The sequence below is a fragment of the Setaria viridis genome, chromosome 4 (assembly GCF_005286985.2).
Source record: "Setaria viridis chromosome 4, Setaria_viridis_v4.0, whole genome shotgun sequence".
In the NCBI taxonomy this organism is placed as follows: domain Eukaryota; kingdom Viridiplantae; phylum Streptophyta; class Magnoliopsida; order Poales; family Poaceae; genus Setaria; species Setaria viridis.
Window position 1 is genome coordinate 1775341 of NC_048266.2, and position 19373 is coordinate 1794713.

The 19373-nt window shown below is 43.0% G+C and overlaps 2 protein-coding genes across 3 annotated transcripts; both read left to right on the plus strand.

Annotated features, from left to right (window-relative positions):
* The first annotated feature begins 1440 nt into the window (after positions 1-1440).
* LOC117851982 (uncharacterized) lies at positions 1441-13436 on the plus strand. 2 transcript variants are annotated; one of them, XM_034733903.2, is made up of 26 exons: positions 1441-1588; positions 1670-1953; positions 2926-3278; positions 3828-3945; positions 4052-4175; positions 4287-4367; positions 4758-4977; positions 5476-5545; positions 5622-5675; positions 6078-6146; positions 6293-6349; positions 6427-6534; positions 6618-6690; positions 7084-7127; positions 7769-7858; positions 8428-8609; positions 8906-9014; positions 9226-9324; positions 9409-9552; positions 9645-9806; positions 10169-10384; positions 10538-10731; positions 10811-10982; positions 11725-11904; positions 12089-12265; positions 12393-13436. In XM_034733903.2, the coding sequence occupies exons 1-26, from the start codon at positions 1579-1581 to the stop codon at positions 12474-12476; spliced, it is 3474 nt and encodes a 1157-aa protein (XP_034589794.1). In that variant the 5' UTR covers positions 1441-1578; the 3' UTR covers positions 12477-13436. The 2 variants fall into 2 exon arrangements, with proteins under 2 accessions (XP_034589794.1, XP_034589793.1); XM_034733902.2 differs by having other exon boundaries at positions 1442-1588; positions 11722-11904.
* A 470-nt stretch (positions 13437-13906) lies between these two features.
* LOC117851983 (ATP-dependent Clp protease proteolytic subunit-related protein 2, chloroplastic) lies at positions 13907-16664 on the plus strand. The gene is made up of 9 exons (XM_034733905.1): positions 13907-14065; positions 14153-14199; positions 14292-14364; positions 14872-14992; positions 15089-15226; positions 15484-15600; positions 15694-15762; positions 15845-15940; positions 16262-16664. Exons 1-9 carry the CDS (start codon positions 13998-14000, stop codon positions 16409-16411), a joined length of 879 nt encoding a protein of 292 aa, XP_034589796.1. The 5' UTR covers positions 13907-13997; the 3' UTR covers positions 16412-16664.
* Positions 16665-19373: the final 2709 nt, after the last annotated feature.

A 19373-nucleotide genomic window follows, 5' to 3' on the forward strand; every position in this document is an offset into this window, starting at 1 on the left:
ATTACAACCCCATCTCTTCCGGTGGTCTAAATTTCAACCCCTAATTACAAAATCGTCTAACTAACCTCCCGAAATGCACAAACCAGGGACACGAACCCCCCGAGCCCGCTCCACGCCGGTTTCGATCCGCGCTAGCGTCCACGTCACCCACCATCCATCCACGTCAGCACAACCCTTCACGCCGCGTGTTTTTAATCCCTCATCTCTCTCCGTCAGTAGCTCTCTCTTCCTTCGCGGCGGCTGGGTCACGAGAGGGTCCCTGCACAACACCATGCCCTTCTGAATCCTTGCTCGCTCGCGCATCGCGACGATAGTGGCGGCGCCGCTGAGGCTGCCCACTCGCCCCCTCACATCCACATCCGATGGCCCCCGCACGCCGCCGCGCTGGCGCCCCGCTCCCGCTGCAGTCGTCGCGGGCACTGGGGACTCCACGCGCGTGCTGCTTGCGCTAGCCGCGCTCTATGGCATTCTCTCGCTCCTCGCCTACCGCGTCATCCACATATCCCTCGAATCAATCAATAGTTTCCTGACAAAGGGGTGGTGGTGTCATCAAACGGCAATAAAAAATCATAGAAAAATCCAACCTGCACAGCCAAATAGCTTGCCGATCTAGAGAAAAATCAGACAAATCGACACCATCTTGGAAACTAACCTGGCACGGTTCAGCTCACTGAAATAATACATCTCGGTGCCTTCTTCTCTAGCACTCAAAGGTGACGGGCGACACCGCCCCTATATGGAATAGGGCCCAAGAGATCCCCTCGTCTCCGACACCATGGATCGACGGCGAGCTCGACCAGGATAAACTCCTGCTCCCCAAGCTCTCCATCTTCCTCTGTCAACCTCGCCGAGAGGATGGTCGGCGGGGACTAGTTTTGACGCGAGAGATGAAGAGAGGGGAAGAGAACCACCAACGGGTAGAGAAATAGGGCAGGGGGTTTGTTTTAATCAGGCCTCTTTGCCGACGTGGACACCAAAACTAGACTGGCATGGGTCGGGATCCTGATGTCCGGTTTCATAGATTAGGGTTGTATCTTAAGGCCTGTTTGGTTGTTTAGTCCAAAGTTCAGTTCCTATCCCATCGAATATTTAGATACTAATTAGGGGTATTAAATATATGTTAATTACAATTGTACATATGGAGGTTAATTCGTGAGACGAATCTATTAAGTCTAATTAGTCTATGATTTGATAATATGATGCTACAACAAATGTGTGCTAATCATAGATTAATTAGGCTTAATAGATTCATCTCGCGAATTAGTCTCCATTTATGCAATTGATTTTGCAATTAGTCTATATTTAATTTTAATTAATATCTAAATATTCGACGTGATACAAACTAAACTTTAATCCGTGGAACCAAACGTCTGGCAGGGTTCGGTCCCATTCGACTGCTGGCAGGGTTCGGGGGTAACGTGGACTTATTCCTTTGTAAATTGACGATCCTTTCTGGACAAAATATGTTGCGGAGAAGGGGCCCGGTGTAAAATTTACACCACTCCGCCGTCCGCCCCTCTCCGGTATCTGACCGACGGCGGACGGCGCCGTCGCCTCCGCCACCACTCCCCGCCGTCCATGGCCTCACGTAAGTATTCCTGAGGTTCCTACATCTCTACCACCCACTCTAAATCGGCTCCCTAACTCGCCCCTATGTTCTCACGCGCAGTCCTGCTCGAGCAGCAGGAGAAGCTGCGGCGGCACGTCGACGAGTGGCGCTTCCGCTCCCGCGCCGCTCTTTCGGAACTCAGCTCCGGCTCTGGAACACCCTCCCCCACCCCGTCCGCGCCCTCCGGTCCCGTCAGGCTCCGCGTGGCCCCCGCCGACCCCGCGGGGGCGGGCGCTGTGTCCCTCCTCCTGACCGCCGCTGCGGCCGACGACAACGTCGCGGTCGCCAAGTTCGTCGCCGTGCTCTCGCACTCCAGCGTCGAGATATCACGCCTTTCTGATGCGGTATCCTCGCTGAAACCCACTCATTTCTCTGTATTGGGATCACGCTGCTGAAGCCCACTCTTCCATTTCCAACTGTAGTTGATGAACTGCAAATTCGACATTGAATTCCGGGGTTTGCTTGGACGCGTTTAGTAAATTGAGCCTATTGAGATTTAGAGGCTGTTCTGGCAAGCATCTCATAAAAAAATTAGCATGCCTGTTCGATTCACAATGTGCTCCATGAGCAATGCCGGTCCTGAAATAATGTAAAATCTTGTATCATGGGTACATGTCACTACTTTTGTTGTTGCTTACACTGTCGTTTTTGGTACAGTGTAACACACTGACACCTTCAAGCACATACCTATGTACACAAGCTGCTCAGCAGTGGGTAAAGCTGCCAACGGTTCGGTGTAAAACCAGTTTTCTCGGTTTGGTCTTTGATCTGGTTGAGCCTGATTTGGTGGGAATCCGTTGGCCCTGAGAATTAGTTTGTTTGGGTTCAGTTTCTAGCTGAGATTGGTTTGGGGCAATTTAGATTGGGTTTCAATGGTCTGCGCACGTGTGGTGAGGAAACCCTTCCAGATCTTCACGCCCGTCTCTCCCACCATGCCTGACGCTGCTAATTTGTTGCCAGATGATGCTAATTAACGCAAGGATCAACTTTCCATTGTGACATCGAATGGCATGGCAAGCGTAGGTTGCTGCTTGGTAGACAGTGAAAACCATGTTCAGGAACTGGTAGGAGGTAGTAGTGGTGGTTTTGTTCGGTTGGAAGCTGCTCATTAGTTTATATCAGTTTGGTTTTAAATGAGCGTCGGTTGGTCTGGTTGGGTCCACCTGCTGTGATTAATTAGAAATGGTTTGGTGCAGCTTTGGTTTGGATTTCAGACCATTACCAACTTTAGCAGTGGGAGGCAAACATCTTTCTTCTCTACACAAGGCTCCTGGTTGTGCATTCTACCTTATCTATTTTTCTTTTGACTAATCTAGGCTTCAAAGGGTCTCTATCGGCAACTGGTCCTCTTTGGGCACGATGCGGGGGTTTCGGGTGAGGCACTTCTGGAGGGGGAGCCACAAAAGTTGTTTGCCCACTCAATACCATTGTTGCTCGAGCTGTATGAAATCATCAATGGGCTGATAATGATCCTTGGGAACCTGCTCCGGCAACTTGATGTGATCTGCTCAGTCCGGGACAAGAATGTTCGGCCATTGAACTCATTCAGGAATTTTGATTTAAGGACAGTGTTTGGATCGCTTGGTGAGGGGCTTACGGTATTCCTGTTATTGGATGAAATCTTGAGGCACAATGGGCATGTCAAGAGCTACTTATCCCTGTTCTCAAGGTACTAACATTTAGTAGTTTTTAAGTGCATTTAGTCTGGATCATTCTACTCAGGTAATATGGGGAGTGTTTACTGCGGATGTTATGCTGAAAGCACATCTTCTTAAGGGAACATTTGAATCAACACGGTTAATGTTTGTGGGATTCATTTGTGATCTGCTTAAATAGTGAAAAGTGGAATACTGCAGTGTTTAGTGAGTGATGACTGAATGTATAAATTCAGAAAAAAAGAATTGGAGTAGAGAGTACAACAAAAGAATATTTATGCCTTGGAAACTATAAAATTAATGTCAGCAAAATGAATCACATCTATATGCAAAGTAATTAAAAAATGCTTCAGCTGTGGGTCAGCGGCCACTCATGAAAAATGGGGAACTTGGTAAACAAACAAGCACGTAATTTCATAACGATAGGCAAAACTCCGATAACTTTCTTTTTCATTGAGAAAGTTTTAACACCAGGGTATACTTTATGCACTCATGTATCTTAGAGACCACCTTATCCAGCCTTATTAAAATGGATAAACGTGCTTTTGGTTCCGTTTTCGTAGGATGATGAGTAAAGTGAAATCAGAGGTCGATATATTTGGTATGTCCGTTGAAGATGTAGACTTCCTTGATCAAGTAGTCCACAACTTGCAGAAAATATTCGACAGTGGCCTTTTCCACGTAAGTGTTAGTGCATTAACTTTCTTCTTCACTCATTATTTTCCTTTTGGAACACCTTTCGTGAAGTGCTGTGCTGTTTGTCTCACTGCATATTTTTTTGCTGCAGCGACTACTGCAAGTAGATTCACCTTTGCGCTCCTCAATAGACCTTGTTAGGTCCAATAAGAAACTTCTAGATGCATTTCATTCTTGCTTCGCTGAAAGCAGTTCTGAAATCATTCTACGCATTGGTGAGCAACATGTACTTGAACCTAATTTAGTAATTTATTCAATAGATTTACTTTATTATGTAACTGTTTTGTTTGCCATTCTCCCCCTCAACATTGAAGTTTGGATTTCAGGATCTTCAAAGGAACTCCCATATGATCGAAAGACTATACTCCATCTTGTAGCTCTTCTTTTATTCTTCATATCAGCAACTGGTACTTGGTCAACATTCTTGATTGTTTTTTTTGCTTTTGACAAAAGACGCCCTAGGGCATATTATACCTGATTTATATTAAGGAAAACATGAACCAATACAGAATAGACCATGCCAAAAAAGAAAATTACATGTTTGATTGTTGATGTAGATATGGATGATGTTATTCTATTACTGCTGTTCCTCTAAACATACATTTCACTTAGTATTTTTCAACTAAATTTCTCACCTTGCTTTTTAGCACAAAAAAATGATTTAAGTTAGAGAATGGTCCTGTGTTGCTTCTCCCATTCTGATTACCCTATCAATGTCTTCCTTTTCACATAATGATAGTATGCTACAGCTTATATTTGCAGTGGTCTAACTTTTATTTTTTGAATTATGTTTTCAGATGAAACTCCTGATAAGAAATCCATGAAACTACTAACAGAGATGTTTCAGATGGTTCCAGTGATCTATATTGAAGGTGGAAAGCGCATCGTGCTATCTGATTTAATGAAGTGTTATTGCCCTCCAGCACTATCCTCGTTGCCTCCCATTAAGGAAGCTTGTGAAGCTTTTGAAATCATGAAGAATAACTATCTTGCACATTTAAATGAAGTGCAATCAAGGTGTGCATATTTTTCCCTCTTTTCATGTACAGCTCAGCAGTGCCGTACCAGGATCCCTAATGTCAAACATTTTATGTCTCCATTGTTACTATTCTGTTTCCAGATTATCTCTATCTGCAGAGTTTTAAATCTGGTAATCGTAGTTCTGGCTTACTTAGATAAGTACACTTTTGGAAGAAGCATCTGCTAAATACTGCATTAAGCTTAGAAAGAGAAAAAGGGATATGATGGTTAGAAGGTAGCTTATCATAATTCACTTTTAAAATTTGAGGTGTTTACTTTTCCTTTCTTGAATGTCATATGTAGCTCCATTCTTTAACATGTTTTTGTAGATAATTTAATTGAAAGGATTACGAACATGTTGGTGTCATCTGACTCTGCTTCATATCCACACGTCTAAGCACTTTTATGGGCTTGTGCTTATCACTTTGACAATGCTCAGTCTTTGATTTACTTTTGAAAATTCACTTTAATGTAAATGTTATTCGGTATGTGCAGGGATATTCAAGCCATAAATGATACACTTTCTTGTTGGTCCGTTTCATTCCAGTCAGCTGTTCATCCATCGGTACTATACTACATTCTGAGTTTTGATTTACTTGGCTCTATAATACATGCTGAGTTTTCACTCGTTTTGATTTCAGTCGCAGATGTTGACTGAGGAGTGGGTTCGACATCTCCAGAAGCAGATTTTGCAGGTCATATTTTAACTTCTACTTATTCTGCTTTCTAGTTGACTCCTAATGAAATTTTCTTACTTGTTCAATTGAACTGCCAAACATGTAAGGCATATATTGAGGTTGAACTGCATAATACCATGATCTGAAAGTGGCTTCTTGCTTTGGTCAAATTGTTTGTATTTTCTTTTTCTTAATCTGTGTTGGCAAAGAAGTGAAAACTTTTTGAGCCTGCTACTAATTATCTAACTTTTAGTTTTTAAAGCAATTGATACTACTTCCTGATGATTATTTCTTTGAAGTGTTTCTTGGAGCAGCTTTTCATCAATGTTGCTGAATCTAAAGTATCGGCAGAATCTTATTGCATGGCATTATAAGACTCAGTTCTGTAGGCATATGCTTATTTTCTTTGCTTCAGTGCAGGGAGTAGTTCTTGCAGATAGAATACACATACTTGTTCAATCTATGCTCGACCTACATATGCATCTTAAGGTACTTTAGGCTTACACTTACTAACTTCCCTTTGCTTCTTGTATGCTTTGTATTTTGTTGACCTGTATGTGGTCTCTCTTTTTTCTTTATCATATTGGATTTTTTGATAAATGATTTTGCCTGATTTCTCTAATGCTCATTTCAAGGTTCCACTGAGAAGAGAGAAAGCCAAATCTCTTTGTCAGATGATTGTGTCTCTGAAGGTACAAAATACCGCTAAATTTTTCTTGAAACTCAAAGCACCAGTTTTTTTTTAACACTACTCATTCTAATATATTAGTCCATAGGAGACTTGTTCAACACAAGAGGGTCCAACATAGTACGCAGTCTTCCTCACATTATCAACATCATTCAATCAGATATTGAACTACTCCTAGTACCATTGAAGGTTCATTTGCCCACTCCCTAAACTTTATGTTGTTTTCCCTTTATTCATGGAGCTGATGTTCTGTTACTTTGTCCATTAAGCAGACTAGACTGCAAAGCGAAATAGCCAAGGCTGATCAAGTTAGCAAAACAGGATTTCTTAGCTTGTTGAGACGTGGTATGTGAGACTATCTGTTTGTTTCTTTTGCCCAAGAGAAGGATACAATTTTGTTCCCTGAGGCTTCATATAACTGAAACAGAGCATAAGGCACAATTTGTACTGTTTTGTGCACTCCTGTCTGTTGGAAGATGCTGTTTGCTTGAGAGGAACTATCTGTTGTTTTTGTACACCAATCCACTGTTTAGAAACAATCTTTCATTAGTATGCACATATACAACTAAATACTCTTCTTCCCTTTCTTTAAAATGCTGTAATGGATCATATACAGTTTTATGGTTCTTAGCTTGGTGACTGATTGTGTTCAAACATACAATTATTTGCACAGTGTAACACTTTGTTGTGCACTTTATTTTATGCCCATACTTCTGACATGGAATAGTATTGGTATAGGTAGTGCGGAGATGGAGACAAAGCTTCTTGATTCACTTTCACTGGTAACACACCTTCGAACAGTTTCTGATACAAGTATGCGAATTGTTATCTTTGTTTGTTGGCCAGTTTCTTCATTGTGTAAAACTGGTAAAAGAATATGCAGCAAATGCAGAAATCGAAAGTTCACTGATACAAACTCAATTACTTTTAATTGCATTTATTTGTTTAATTGAAAGCATCTCTTGTTAATGGTATGCATGATGTGTTTACCACTCTGGCTATCCTGTTTCTTATTGCAGCTATTTTGTTATCGCCATTTGTATGATTAGTTAAAGAGGGAAATGCTTCAAAATTTTTGCTGGTGTTTAATGAGTTTTAATCACTAAGAAATGAAAACAGATTGACTTGAAGGTTTCCTGTAGCTTTGCCGTCTCTGAAGGATATACAAATTGGCTAGGTATTGGAGTTGGCATTTAATATTTGTGTGACTAGTAATTGTTGTGCCAGTAAAATTGTAGAGCATGCTGGATAGCCTATTATAAGATTATGATGGTTCTTTTTCAGCTTAGTGTCGGTTACAAATGTGAACCATTTTCTCTGTAAGATACAAACGTGATGTATACATGTTATTAATCTCTTTAGCTCGACAATTCTATATCTAGAACTGACAATACTTATTATTGCTTTTCCTGAATTACTCCAGGTTCTGATATCCTTGCAATTGCTTGAAGGGAGTGGAAGTTCTCCAAGGCAGCTGACACTTTCTATTACTGTGGATATTCTACACAGTCTGGTGTGTTAGACATTTATTCAATCATTATTACCATCTTGCTGTAGCTGGCTTGAGGGTCCTCAGGAAATACTAATTTTAGTGCTTGTGTGGTACTGTGCAGCACAAATGTAGCCTAGCATGTTTAGAGATAACATGGATCCCGATTCCCAACAACATTTGATGCTAGTTTCCTAGTGTTTGGTCAGTTTGTTTGCTTGTGAGCTTGTGATAATGCTTGAGGGGAATGTGAATTCATAAAACTGCATCTCAAGACATTTTTAACGCAAAAGGTAGTATGATGACTAATTGAGTTAACACAGATTAACCAAATTGTGGGTATGGTTGAGAACTTGAGATGTGGTTATGTTGCTTTTGCTTGCGTACTTCAAGATTTAGCTTACTATATTGTGAAGTCTGAGTTGACAAGTAGATCTGTCCAATCTTCAAGAACAGGTGTTAAATGTTGCGAATTGCATACTCTTGATTTTCAGTTCAATGAATTATTGTTATTATCATCTTGTTTTTTTTTCTTAATAGATTATCTGTTTTGTTTGATGTTTGTAACACTGATATGCGTAGCCACAAAGCAGGGTCACTTGGATGTTGAGCTGTGTAAAGTGAGGAAGCTTCTATCAAAGTTCAGAGTTCTTTCAAATTTCCAGTCTCTGATTGAAGAAAGAACAAAATGTTGCTTCTTGTATTGGATAAAAGAGATGCTTTCGACTTGGTTATCCATGGTATACGGAGATGCTTGCAAATTGTCTTGGCTACAGTAAGTGTTTAAGATATCAGGAAAATTTCATAATGTTCTTATAACCACATGGCTTAGTATGAACCATTAGCAATAATGCATTTTAAGTTTTCTGCTCTATTTTGTGCATGAATCTTATTCTTTGATTGGGTCTTCTGTTTGATGTTTGTAACTTCTTTATTCTTCATTTTGTTTGTTTCCTCAGATTGTTACCTTAAATACTTTTCAAAAGCATTCTCACTAAATCTTTTTGAGATTTGAGAAGTCTCAGCCACAACTGTTCTTTTCCCTTGCATTGATTATTTTTGAGTTAACAGAAATATCGTCGATGCATTTTCTGATGGAACGTCACTCCTCGAACTTGGGAACATGGGACCAGTTGCTCTTCAGAGTTATGAGGAAGACATTGAGAATGCTTTGAGGGAGGTGAGATTTTTTTTTTTTGGCTCACATATACTACTGTTGATGATATTTAGGAAATCCATTTTGAGTAGGAACCAAAGAAAGACAGCTTCAACCTACTTCTGTGAAAGCCTAATTCAAAACTGAGCTGAAGTACACTAGCAGAACAACGAACTACTGCTTGCAGGAAAAAAAAACAAATGCTCAAGATTGTGGTCATTTTCTTTTTCTGTAGGAGGTTGTTGCTCCTTTGTGCAGGGACATTGAGACTGATCTCCGACTTCATGTTCATTCTACTCGTTTGAAAGGAGCTGTTGTTGTGAACCCAACAAAGGTAATAAGATACATGGTAGGAATTGAGAATTGTGCTGATCGGTCTTTTAGTGCTGACACAGACTGTACTTGTGCTGATGGGCAGACTGGGGTTCGTAATCTTTCATGGTACTTACGAATGAAGCCCTTGCGATTACCTTTCAAGTTTGTTGATGTTAAATTGCTTGTGGAAAACCATCTAAATTCTGCGTTCTATACTTACTCTGTGATGCCTAACTATGATAATAAGGTATGTACCATGCTCTTCCTATTACAGATAAGAAAGTCATACGATATTTTGTCAAATGCTTGCTTATGATTGTTGTGTTGATTATACTCTAGATATATGCAGAGATGCATGAACTAGGACAGCTGAAATATGGCGTTGAACTGGAAGATTTCCATCTTACTGTGGATACTCTGGATCAAGGTTTTGATTTCAGAAATACTATCCAACATCTTGATTCATTTTGTGAGAAATACTCCTACAGCATTGCCAAACAGGTGTGTACTAAAATTGGTTGCATACAACTAGCGCATTTTAGTGATCATTCTCCATGTTGTGTACTAAGATTGATTGCATAGAAATAGGGCATTTCAGTGATCATTCTCCATGAAAACTCTTCTCAAGTCATGGGAACCTAAAGAATAATCTCAACTTTTTCTGACTAGAACAGTCAGAATTCAAAAAATTTCCTTTATGTCCTGAGAAGCAAATTTCACATATTTCAGCAGCTGTTTTGCAACATTCTCAATTAACGTGTACCTGACTACTTTGCAGCTGTAAGCTCCAACAAAATCTCCCTTATGCTTGTGGTTCAGACATTTAAAGCAACTAATCTTCCTTTTTTTTGGTATTTATGCAGATGTTTATCGAGAATGATCTGGATGGTCAAGGCCGAAAAAACTTAGTTTTATGTGTTGAACACATTGCATCGTCAACTGCAATGTGCAGTTTGCAGCAAATTTCTGCTGCTTTGGACACCATTTTGATGTTTTTGGACAGGATGTTTTTGGATCTGGATGCATTGCTTCAAAGTGACACTGAACTTGATTTCTTGAAGGATTTAAAACGATTAGAGGTAAAATTTCTCTTGAAATGTTCTATGTGCTAATTATGTGCTGTCAGAGTGATGCATACTTGCTCTGGTCCTGCATATTTGGATATTCACTGTATGGCTCGCATCATATTCTAGTAATCTAAACTATCTTACTCAGTTAATTATTTGTATCAGAACACCAGGGTGTCCAGTGTACACCCTGCTATCCATGGAGAACTAAAAGTTGCTTTTGGGAAGCATGGACTTGGAGATCATACTCTGGACTTCCTCGGACAAGTACAAGCTGTTGTTGCTAGAATAGGAAACGCACTAGGCCTAATGAGAATACTTGCTGCTGGCTGTACCCGCTATTCCAACAGCATCTCAAGGTGTGTTGTCTTAAACTTCCACAGTTTGAACTTGTGATCACATATTTTGTTCACAACCGGATTTTTCTCATGCTTGTAGATATGCAAGAAAATCCAACTATGACTTAGGCTATTCTGCAAGTTGCAAGAAAGTGGGTTTAGTCGATGACATTGCTGAAGTTGGGAAGATGCTGGATACGGAGGCAAGAAACAGGGAAGCTTTGGATGAGAGGATTCAAACCTTTGCAATATTGGTAACCCACATTTCACAGGTACCATCTTTCACTTACTAGTCACTGTTTATTATTAGTTTTAATGTTTCCCCTACAAGCTAAGTGAATTTATGATTTCAGTGAACTACCGAATGTCAATGTCTGTCTTGCTATACACTGTCTGTTACCTTTACACAATGGCAACTTTCCTTTTGTGTCGTAGTATAGGTGGAAAGTTCAATATTTTGAGTTGCATGGGATACCTGCCTTATTCTCCTATTATGCTAGAGTTACTTTGTTTCACAATGATAAGGAAACTTAGTTACCATCTTGTAACCTTAGTAGTTAGGACTCAGGACTAGTACCACTGGATATTGTGTTGCTCAAAAGTATTTTTCTACTGGTAAAATATGGTTACTAGTTCAATATCGATATATGTGCCCTCCCATTTTCCAGGCAAAAGGTACATGCACATTCTGCTGCAAGTTCAGATCAACAAAAAAATTATATCACATATAAATATGATCACAACTGGAGCTCAGACAATAAGCCACAGCAAATTGATGATTTCCATTGTGCTGTTAACTCCTATGCAACCATTAAATATTTTCCAAGCTAGGTTGAGCTTGGCAATACAGCTTTGCTACGTGGGGTGGTTTTGTTTTTTGTTCTGCTAGGATTCTATTGGGCGTGGGCTGGGCTTTATATCATATATAGTTTTGCCAAACATTATAAAAAAGGTATGGCAAGAGGCCTTTTTTGTTTTCTGACTTCTTAACTTTCCTTGGATGATTTGTAGAAGCTTCAGAGCAATGAGCTTAAAGCAATGAAGGACTTCTTCCAAATTGTTCCATTGCTTATTGGCAACATGGTGGACCATAGACTTCTTCACAAGGATAAACTACTGAGACGGGGGCATGACGGCAAGAGTGTCATTCATACATACGACCGTTTCCTTCTAGGAGTTGCTTTTGTCCTGAAGGTATGTTCTCCAGTGCCATGCTTGTTTTGCGCTATTTTGCTTTACCAGGACTATCTATGTAGGTGTTCTGGTGACTGGCAGTCTACCTTTCCATTCCATTCTCAAGGTCTGATTGAAGGCCACATTCATGTAATTTTGCTTTAACGTTCTTTTGTTGTGCTTTGTCTTCTGACATTATTTGTAGGTCTTGAAACAAGAAAGCTCTTTTGATGAACTCAATTGGTTCGCTTCCACAAAAACAAAATTTGAGGGAGTGTCAGAGGACGAAAACAATAAAATGGATACGAGCCCAAGCAGGGTTGCTTTCACCAGTCTGAAACTTTGGCGTGCGGCTCCATCAGTTAGGACAGAACCACATAAGGTACTTTCACTTTGGCTCAGCCATTCTCTGTGCCTAATGATAAGTCCATATCGCACTGTATCCTCCATAGCAAGTGCAAAGGGTTCCCCTGTTTCGGAGGGCTAAGCGTTCCTCATTTCCTTGACAGGGTGTTGACAAGGGGAAGCGGTACCAGCAGGAGATCGAGCTTATAGAGTGTACCCTGAGGCTGGCTAGAACAGTGTTAGGATGAGATCGTGTTGTTGTACGATAGTTTCCTTCGTTGCCGGCTGGCTGGCGTTTTTTTGCCTAGCCTGTGGAGTGTCTTTTGCGTAGCACATTGGGAACATTGGGGGATGTCCTATATACCCTTGTGGTTGCGAAGATGTTAAACATATGATATTCACATGCGATCGAGCAAAAGAAGTTTGGAAAAGTCTAGGGATCTGGAGCAAGATTGAAGAAGCCTTGCATATTGATCGGTCTGGATCAGTGTTGCTAGGGGAAATAATCCGAAGAGGAGGTAGGGAGCCGAATCTGAATAACGTGGGATTAGTGGAGCTAATTCTAACAGGTGGCTGGTACAAGAGAAGGCAGTTTGTACATGAGAATCAAATTCGATCTCCAAATAGATCAACCTTATCCATTGCAACACTGACACATAATTATTTGTTGGCAAGAACGAAGTCAAAAACAAAGATGAGGGAAGGATGGAAGAAACCACCAGAAGGAAAGCTGATGATCAATGTTGATGCTGGTTTTAACGTAGATTCAGGGAGTGGAAGCACAGGAGTAGTGATAAGAGATACAAGTGGTGCTTGCATTGCAGCAGCTCAAAGATATCTTGCTCACGTTGTAGACGCACCAATGGTGCAGGCTTATGCTTTTAGAGAAGGGCTGATGATGGCTCAACATATTGGAATTAATAATTTTATTATCCAGACAGATTGTCTACAAGTTGAAATCGTGAAGGCAGGGGGATACTCGGCGACGGCATCTGCTGCTATATTTGATGATTGCTGCGTCCTGTGGAATGGTTTTGATAATGTTCCGCTTGAATATTGTAATAGGGAAGCCAACCGGGTTGCTCATGAACTTGCTAGGTCTGCTTTCTCTTCACGAAATTCCTGTATTTGGGACGATGAGCCCCCTAGTTTTATCCTTGGCTTAATGGCAAATGATGTAACTATCATGACAAATCAATAAAGGTAGCCACATGCTTTAAAAAAAAAACAATAACCCAAAGAATCGAAGCCAAAGCCTTCGCACAGAAGTTCATATATTTTAGGCAGCTTCTCGACATACAAAAACTCGAAAAGAAGCATGGAGCTGGTTCAAGACTACCATATTTGTTGTAACCTCAAATTTAGGCAGAACTCTGTGGTCGGATTCAGTAAAAACATCAAGGTTTACATTTGTGACATGTAAATTCTGAATTCAGAGAATACGGGCATTTTGCCTGATGTCTCAGCAATTGAATTGCTCTTGTTAAAATTCTTGTAGAATTTCTACCTCAAGTAACATGATTTCGATGGGAGAAGAAATAGGAGAACGGGTGTTGCTGTCCTAACCAAAAACGTTAATGTTCGTTTCTTCAGCTGGCCACGTCATCAGCCTAAGTTCAGCTTGTCCGCACAATCATCCACGTGGATCGCGTGCTGCACGAATCTTGATGCAAGGGCGCCCGCCTCTTCGTCTCCCGTTATCCACCCGGTCACACACTCCCCCCTCCCAGCTCTACTCCCCTTCCCCGAGCACTCCGCCGCCCGCTCCAATGGCGGCGCCGGCCAATTCCTCCTGCTTCCACGCCCGCGCCGCCGCCAGCCAGACCTCCTCTCTCAGGTTAGCCGTCTCCTCCCCGTCCCGCCGACGCCCAAACCCTACCCCCCCACTGACCCCCTGACTTCTCTGTTTTTTCCCCTCTTGCAGCGTGGGCACCAGGGTCTTCGTCGGGCTCAGGGCGCAGACCAAGCTAGGTGAGCGAGAGCCGACCAAACTCGCTGAAATTTGTGCCGGGTTCATCTTCCGTGTTTGATTTTTTGATTTTCTGGCTGAGGATGCTGATTAGGTTCGTCCGAGTCGTCGTGCCCGAATGTCAGCGCTGGGTTCTACACCGCCGTCAACCGGAGGATCTCTCTCGGGTGAGTGCGCCGATCCGTGTGCATTGGCACATGATCCTTCTTTCGCTGGGGCCGTGCGCTCAGGTTGGGGGAATGAGATTTTACGCCATGATATGATGCGATACTATTACTATATGCCAGTGTTAAAGTTTGTTGCTGCTCCATTTCCGGTGGCTGTTATGCTTGTTGGTTTTGTTGCAGTGCATTTTTGGCTGTGGCAGTTTACTTGAAAATGCCAGTGCCTATGTTAGTGTGCAGGCAGTGCTTTTGATTACATTAAGTAACCATAGTCCATAGACATGGCGGGCTAACCTTTCAAGTCTCATGTTGAGCAATGAATATTCAATCTGTTAAGATGAGATATCCCATCTGTTAAGGACCAGAGAAATTCTTCCCATCTTACTGTTTTAGTAAGAAGCCACAGTCCATAGGTTTGTTAGCGCTTGAGGTAGCTGAAGAAGAACAGAATGACTGACGTTGTTTGTTGGACACAGTTGACACTTGAGTATGCTAATTTACCTTTGATAGGTTGTCAAACAAGAAGGCTACCAGAGCTCGTATTTCGATGATGCCTATAGGTACTCCACGAGTGCCTTACAGAACCCCTGGTGAAGGAACCTGGCAATGGCTTGACATATGGAATGCTTTGGTAATACTTCATAGCACCTGGTTTCATGCTTCCTTGAGTTGATGCAATTTTGTTTGCCCACTGTACATGGATAACAATTGAATTGCCCATGTGCAGTATCGTGAAAGGATTATCTTCATCGGGGACAATATAGATGAAGAATTCAGCAACCAAGTGTTGGCAAGCATGTTGTACCTTGACAGCATTGATAATACAAAGAAGATTCTTCTATACATTAATGGACCTGGAGGAGATGTAAGGACCTTCCAACACCATGCCTGTACTTATGTTGGTTGTCTTTTCTTATGTTACCGGTGTTCTTCTTTTTGGTTAAAAAAATTGGGGCCATGATTCTGTGACTTGGAAGCAGTACCATCATCAAGAATTTGAATTCAAAGTACATTTTTATGCTTCAAGTATTAAAAATAATTGTTCAAAGAGTCCACGAAAATGAGGTTACCCCAAAACAATTGATGTTACATTCTAATCTGAACTCATCCCTGGTTTTGCAGCTTACTCCATGTATGGCACTATATGATACCATGCTAAGTCTAAAGAGTCCTATTGGTACACACTGCTTGGGCTTTGCATTCAACTTGGCAGGATTTATTCTTGCAGCTGGTGAAAAGGTGTAACTATTTAATATTGGTTTCTTTTTGGAGCCTGTGTGTCTTGAATATGCTCTAGTATAATACATATATCTGTTCTTCTGTATTGTCCAGGGTTCACGTACTGGTATGCCTTTATGCCGGATTTCACTTCAGTCACCTGCTGGAGCTGCTCGAGGCCAGGTTTATAGTCTTAACAGAAGGCGGATTTAATATCGGATGCCTGCATCTTAGAGTCTATTATTTATTATATATTCTTCTGCAGGCTGATGATATTGAAAATGAAGCAAATGAGCTTATTCGTATCAAGAACTATCTGTATGGCAAGCTTGCGGAGCACACAGGTCATTCTGTCGAAAAGGCAAGGGATTCTGATTGCATGAACCAATTACCTTTTTCAATTATGTGTGCTTAAACAAGTTTTTTTTGTTGCGTCATGTACCAGTCTGGTGCATGATGGTTTGCATTGCTCTGGTTTGTTGTATTGCATAACAAGGTCCAAAATCTGATTCAGAATGCCATATTACATTACATGCTATGGTACCATATTCTGTTTCCTTTGAGACTATCCCATAGAGGATTTTGTTTTTGAATCTTTTCACTTGTGATTCGATACGATTGTATTAGCGTTTTCAGTCCTAAGAGTCCCATTCATCTCAAGCATTTACTCCTTGCTTTGCAGATTCATGAGGACCTGTCCAGGGTGAAGCGCTTTGACGCTGAAGGGGCTCTCGAATACGGGATTATCGATCGCATTATCAGGCCTTCTCGGATCAAGAAAGAGGGGTCCACTGGTCACAGGAAGGATATGCGAAATCTGGGACTTGGCTAGTAGATATGCTATATTATTGTATCAGATCTGTGTGTTGGATTGCATTACCCCAAACTTCAGTTTACGATCTCGAACTCTAGGATTTTCTACTAGATAGCAAGATAAGCAGGCATGGTGGCTGAAGTGAAATGAAGGACCTATTCTTCCATTTCATCATATGCGTCGGACGCAGCATGTGCTCTGCTTTTTCCCGAGAACGTTCTTGTTGGAGAGAAATGTACTGTCCAAAATTTTGCACAAAGCTTTCACTGAATCTGCAGCTCGCCAGTACCTAGTATGCTTTTGCTAACTGCCAGTATCATTCTTTAGTGAGCTGCAGAGCAAAGAAAAAGACCAAGAGGGCTCTAGCCTCTAGGCGCCCCGTGCACTGCTTTTGTATTGTACCATCAGGTGCCCATGTTTTGGATTGGGACTACAGTTACACAAGCAGTGCCCTTTTCCAGGCTGTATGTTGGTTTTCAATAATGAAACCAGGTGCCCATGTTTGCTGTATCTCTTCGTATCAATGTGACGGACTGTTGGGAGAAGAGGTAGCTTTCAATGGCGGAGCGCCACACTGGTGGTGTTGGTGACCAGCCACCTCACATACTGTGCATAAACGTATAGAATGTGTCTTCAGAGGAGAAGATGATGCCCTGAGAAGGATGCCGATTGGGTAGGCGAAGAATGTTACCTGCAAGTCCAAATGCAACGGCACATTGCACTCACCACTCGCTGATCGGCATGTGTTTTGACATGGTCGCACAGATGCCACAGATACTGTTGACGGAACAGATGAAAATGTGCAACAACTCCAGAATCGACAGTCCAACAGATACGAGTCCATCTCCTGGCCGTTACCACTCACCAAATTGGTACAGTGGCAGCCCACCGTCTCCCTATTTGCAGCATCACCGCACGAACTCATACCAGTGTGGCACCGCTTTCACCGAGCTCCGACTATTGATGGTTAATTCCTATGTATATTCCCCTCAGTAATACTTTTTTTAAGACGGGCACGTTTTCATTAAGGAGAAGAGAATTACAATGATGTAATTTTAGGAGAGATCCCAAAGCGCAGAATTATAAGAACCATCACCTATGACCAACACCAGAAACACAACAACAGAAAAAAGGAACCACAACACCACCACCACACTAAACACGACCTAAGACGCCTGAAACCTACAGGAGATAAGGACACCATGAACACACGCCCATCACCGATTGCCTAACAACCCGGAGCCAGCGGAGGTAGAGCGAGAATGTCATGCAAGACGATGCCTCCAGGGGGGAGTGACGCCAACGCTGCCATCATCCGTCTGTCCACGGAGGAGCAGACTAAGTCTTCACCTGGCAAAACCAAATGGATTTGGTGGCCACAACAACGCCCCCAGTGAGGTGAGCTACGTTAAGGAATGCAACCGTTGTCGGCACCAGCGAATGTCAGGCAAAGCTTTCGCTAAGGCCTCCAAAACCAACTCCACGCAGCCGACCACCAAGGCCTGGATGAGAGGCAAATCGATGGGATGGCAGCGAGCAATCCACGGTGACGACGATGGGGAACATCAGCAGACCAGCGACCGCCATCACGACAACCAGGGGCCTCTAGCCTTGTAGCCCATGGAGCAGAGAGACGAACTTGAAGAGAATGACCGCGACCTTATGGGGAAAGTAGTGGTGGAGAACAACCTTGGGGCTACCCGGGCACCCCTGGACAGCGGATCCGAGGACCGGCGGCCTGAAGCTGCCCCTACCGCCGGAGGAAGAGCGATGATGCAGTGTGAAGGAGTGACCTTGCGCCACGTCGGCCATCGGAAAGAGTGAATCCGGTGACTCCACCTTGCGGGCCACGGCGACGCCGTCAACCCCCCGCCTTGGCCAGCGGATCTGGAGGAGGGGGGAGCGACCTTGCGCCACGCCGTCCACCGGGAAGAGCATCCGGTGACCAGCGGCTAGGGGACCACTACCACTCCCGAACGGCAAGCCTCCCAGCCCGGGACGCGCGGATCAAGACCCCAGACGGCGGATCCGGCGACCGAGCCGGCCAAAGGGAGACTGGCGGCGGTCAGTGACGGGCAAGCCGTTGGAGGCGACCTAGGGTTTGCTGGGGGAGAAGAGGAGGTCGCCGCCGACACAGCTCGGTGGGCGCATGTGGTAGCGGCAGTGACCGGACGGGCGGAGCGGGGGGTCCAGCGGCCCACGGCTGCCGCCCGCCGCCCACCGAAGCTCCTCTGATGGCAACCATGGCAGCTTCGGCAAACAGGAGCCAACCCCGGTGAGTAGGCAGATCCGGCGAGAGGTGTGGCAGATTCAGCCTCCAGCGCCAGCGGCGACCTCTATCGGCGAAGGGAGACACGACCGTGTTGGGGTTGAGTGGGGAGAGGAGGCGAAGGAAGAGGGGAGGAGGGCCTTGCCGCTACCATCCTCGCCGCCGCACAGGCTTCCGGCAGCTGGCTCTGGCGATAGCGTGGCTGGGAGAGGGTGGGGGAGCTTGTTGGCGGCGGCAGCTAGGTGCCGGCCGTGCCCAACCTTCGCTCCCTAAGCAAACAGTTCTGGATGTCATGTTTAAACAGTTAAATTTCCCCTCAATAATACCACAATTGGAATTCAAGTAAAAAAAAAGGTCATGCCAATGTAAGAGTGATAATCTTTCCCAACAGTTTTTATTTTGAAATGGCCAAGCATTTATAGCCCTATAAATTAAATTGTCTATCGTAACTGTTGGTGTTATGTTTGTTGGCAATTTGCCAAAACTGATTGAAAAGAAAAAAAAAGTACATACTTGCAAAGATGTTGGCCAATCATGGACCTGTTAGGAATCCTCGTCATAATTTGTATCGATGTAAATAAAATGATGCATTTGTTCATTTGTGGGTCTTGGTGGTCTAGACTATTAAGATTGTCGTGGTCGCTCTTGCTTCCCTCTTAATAAAAACATGCTAAGAAAAGTTTGAGGAAAAAGAAAAGAAAAATGCTAAGG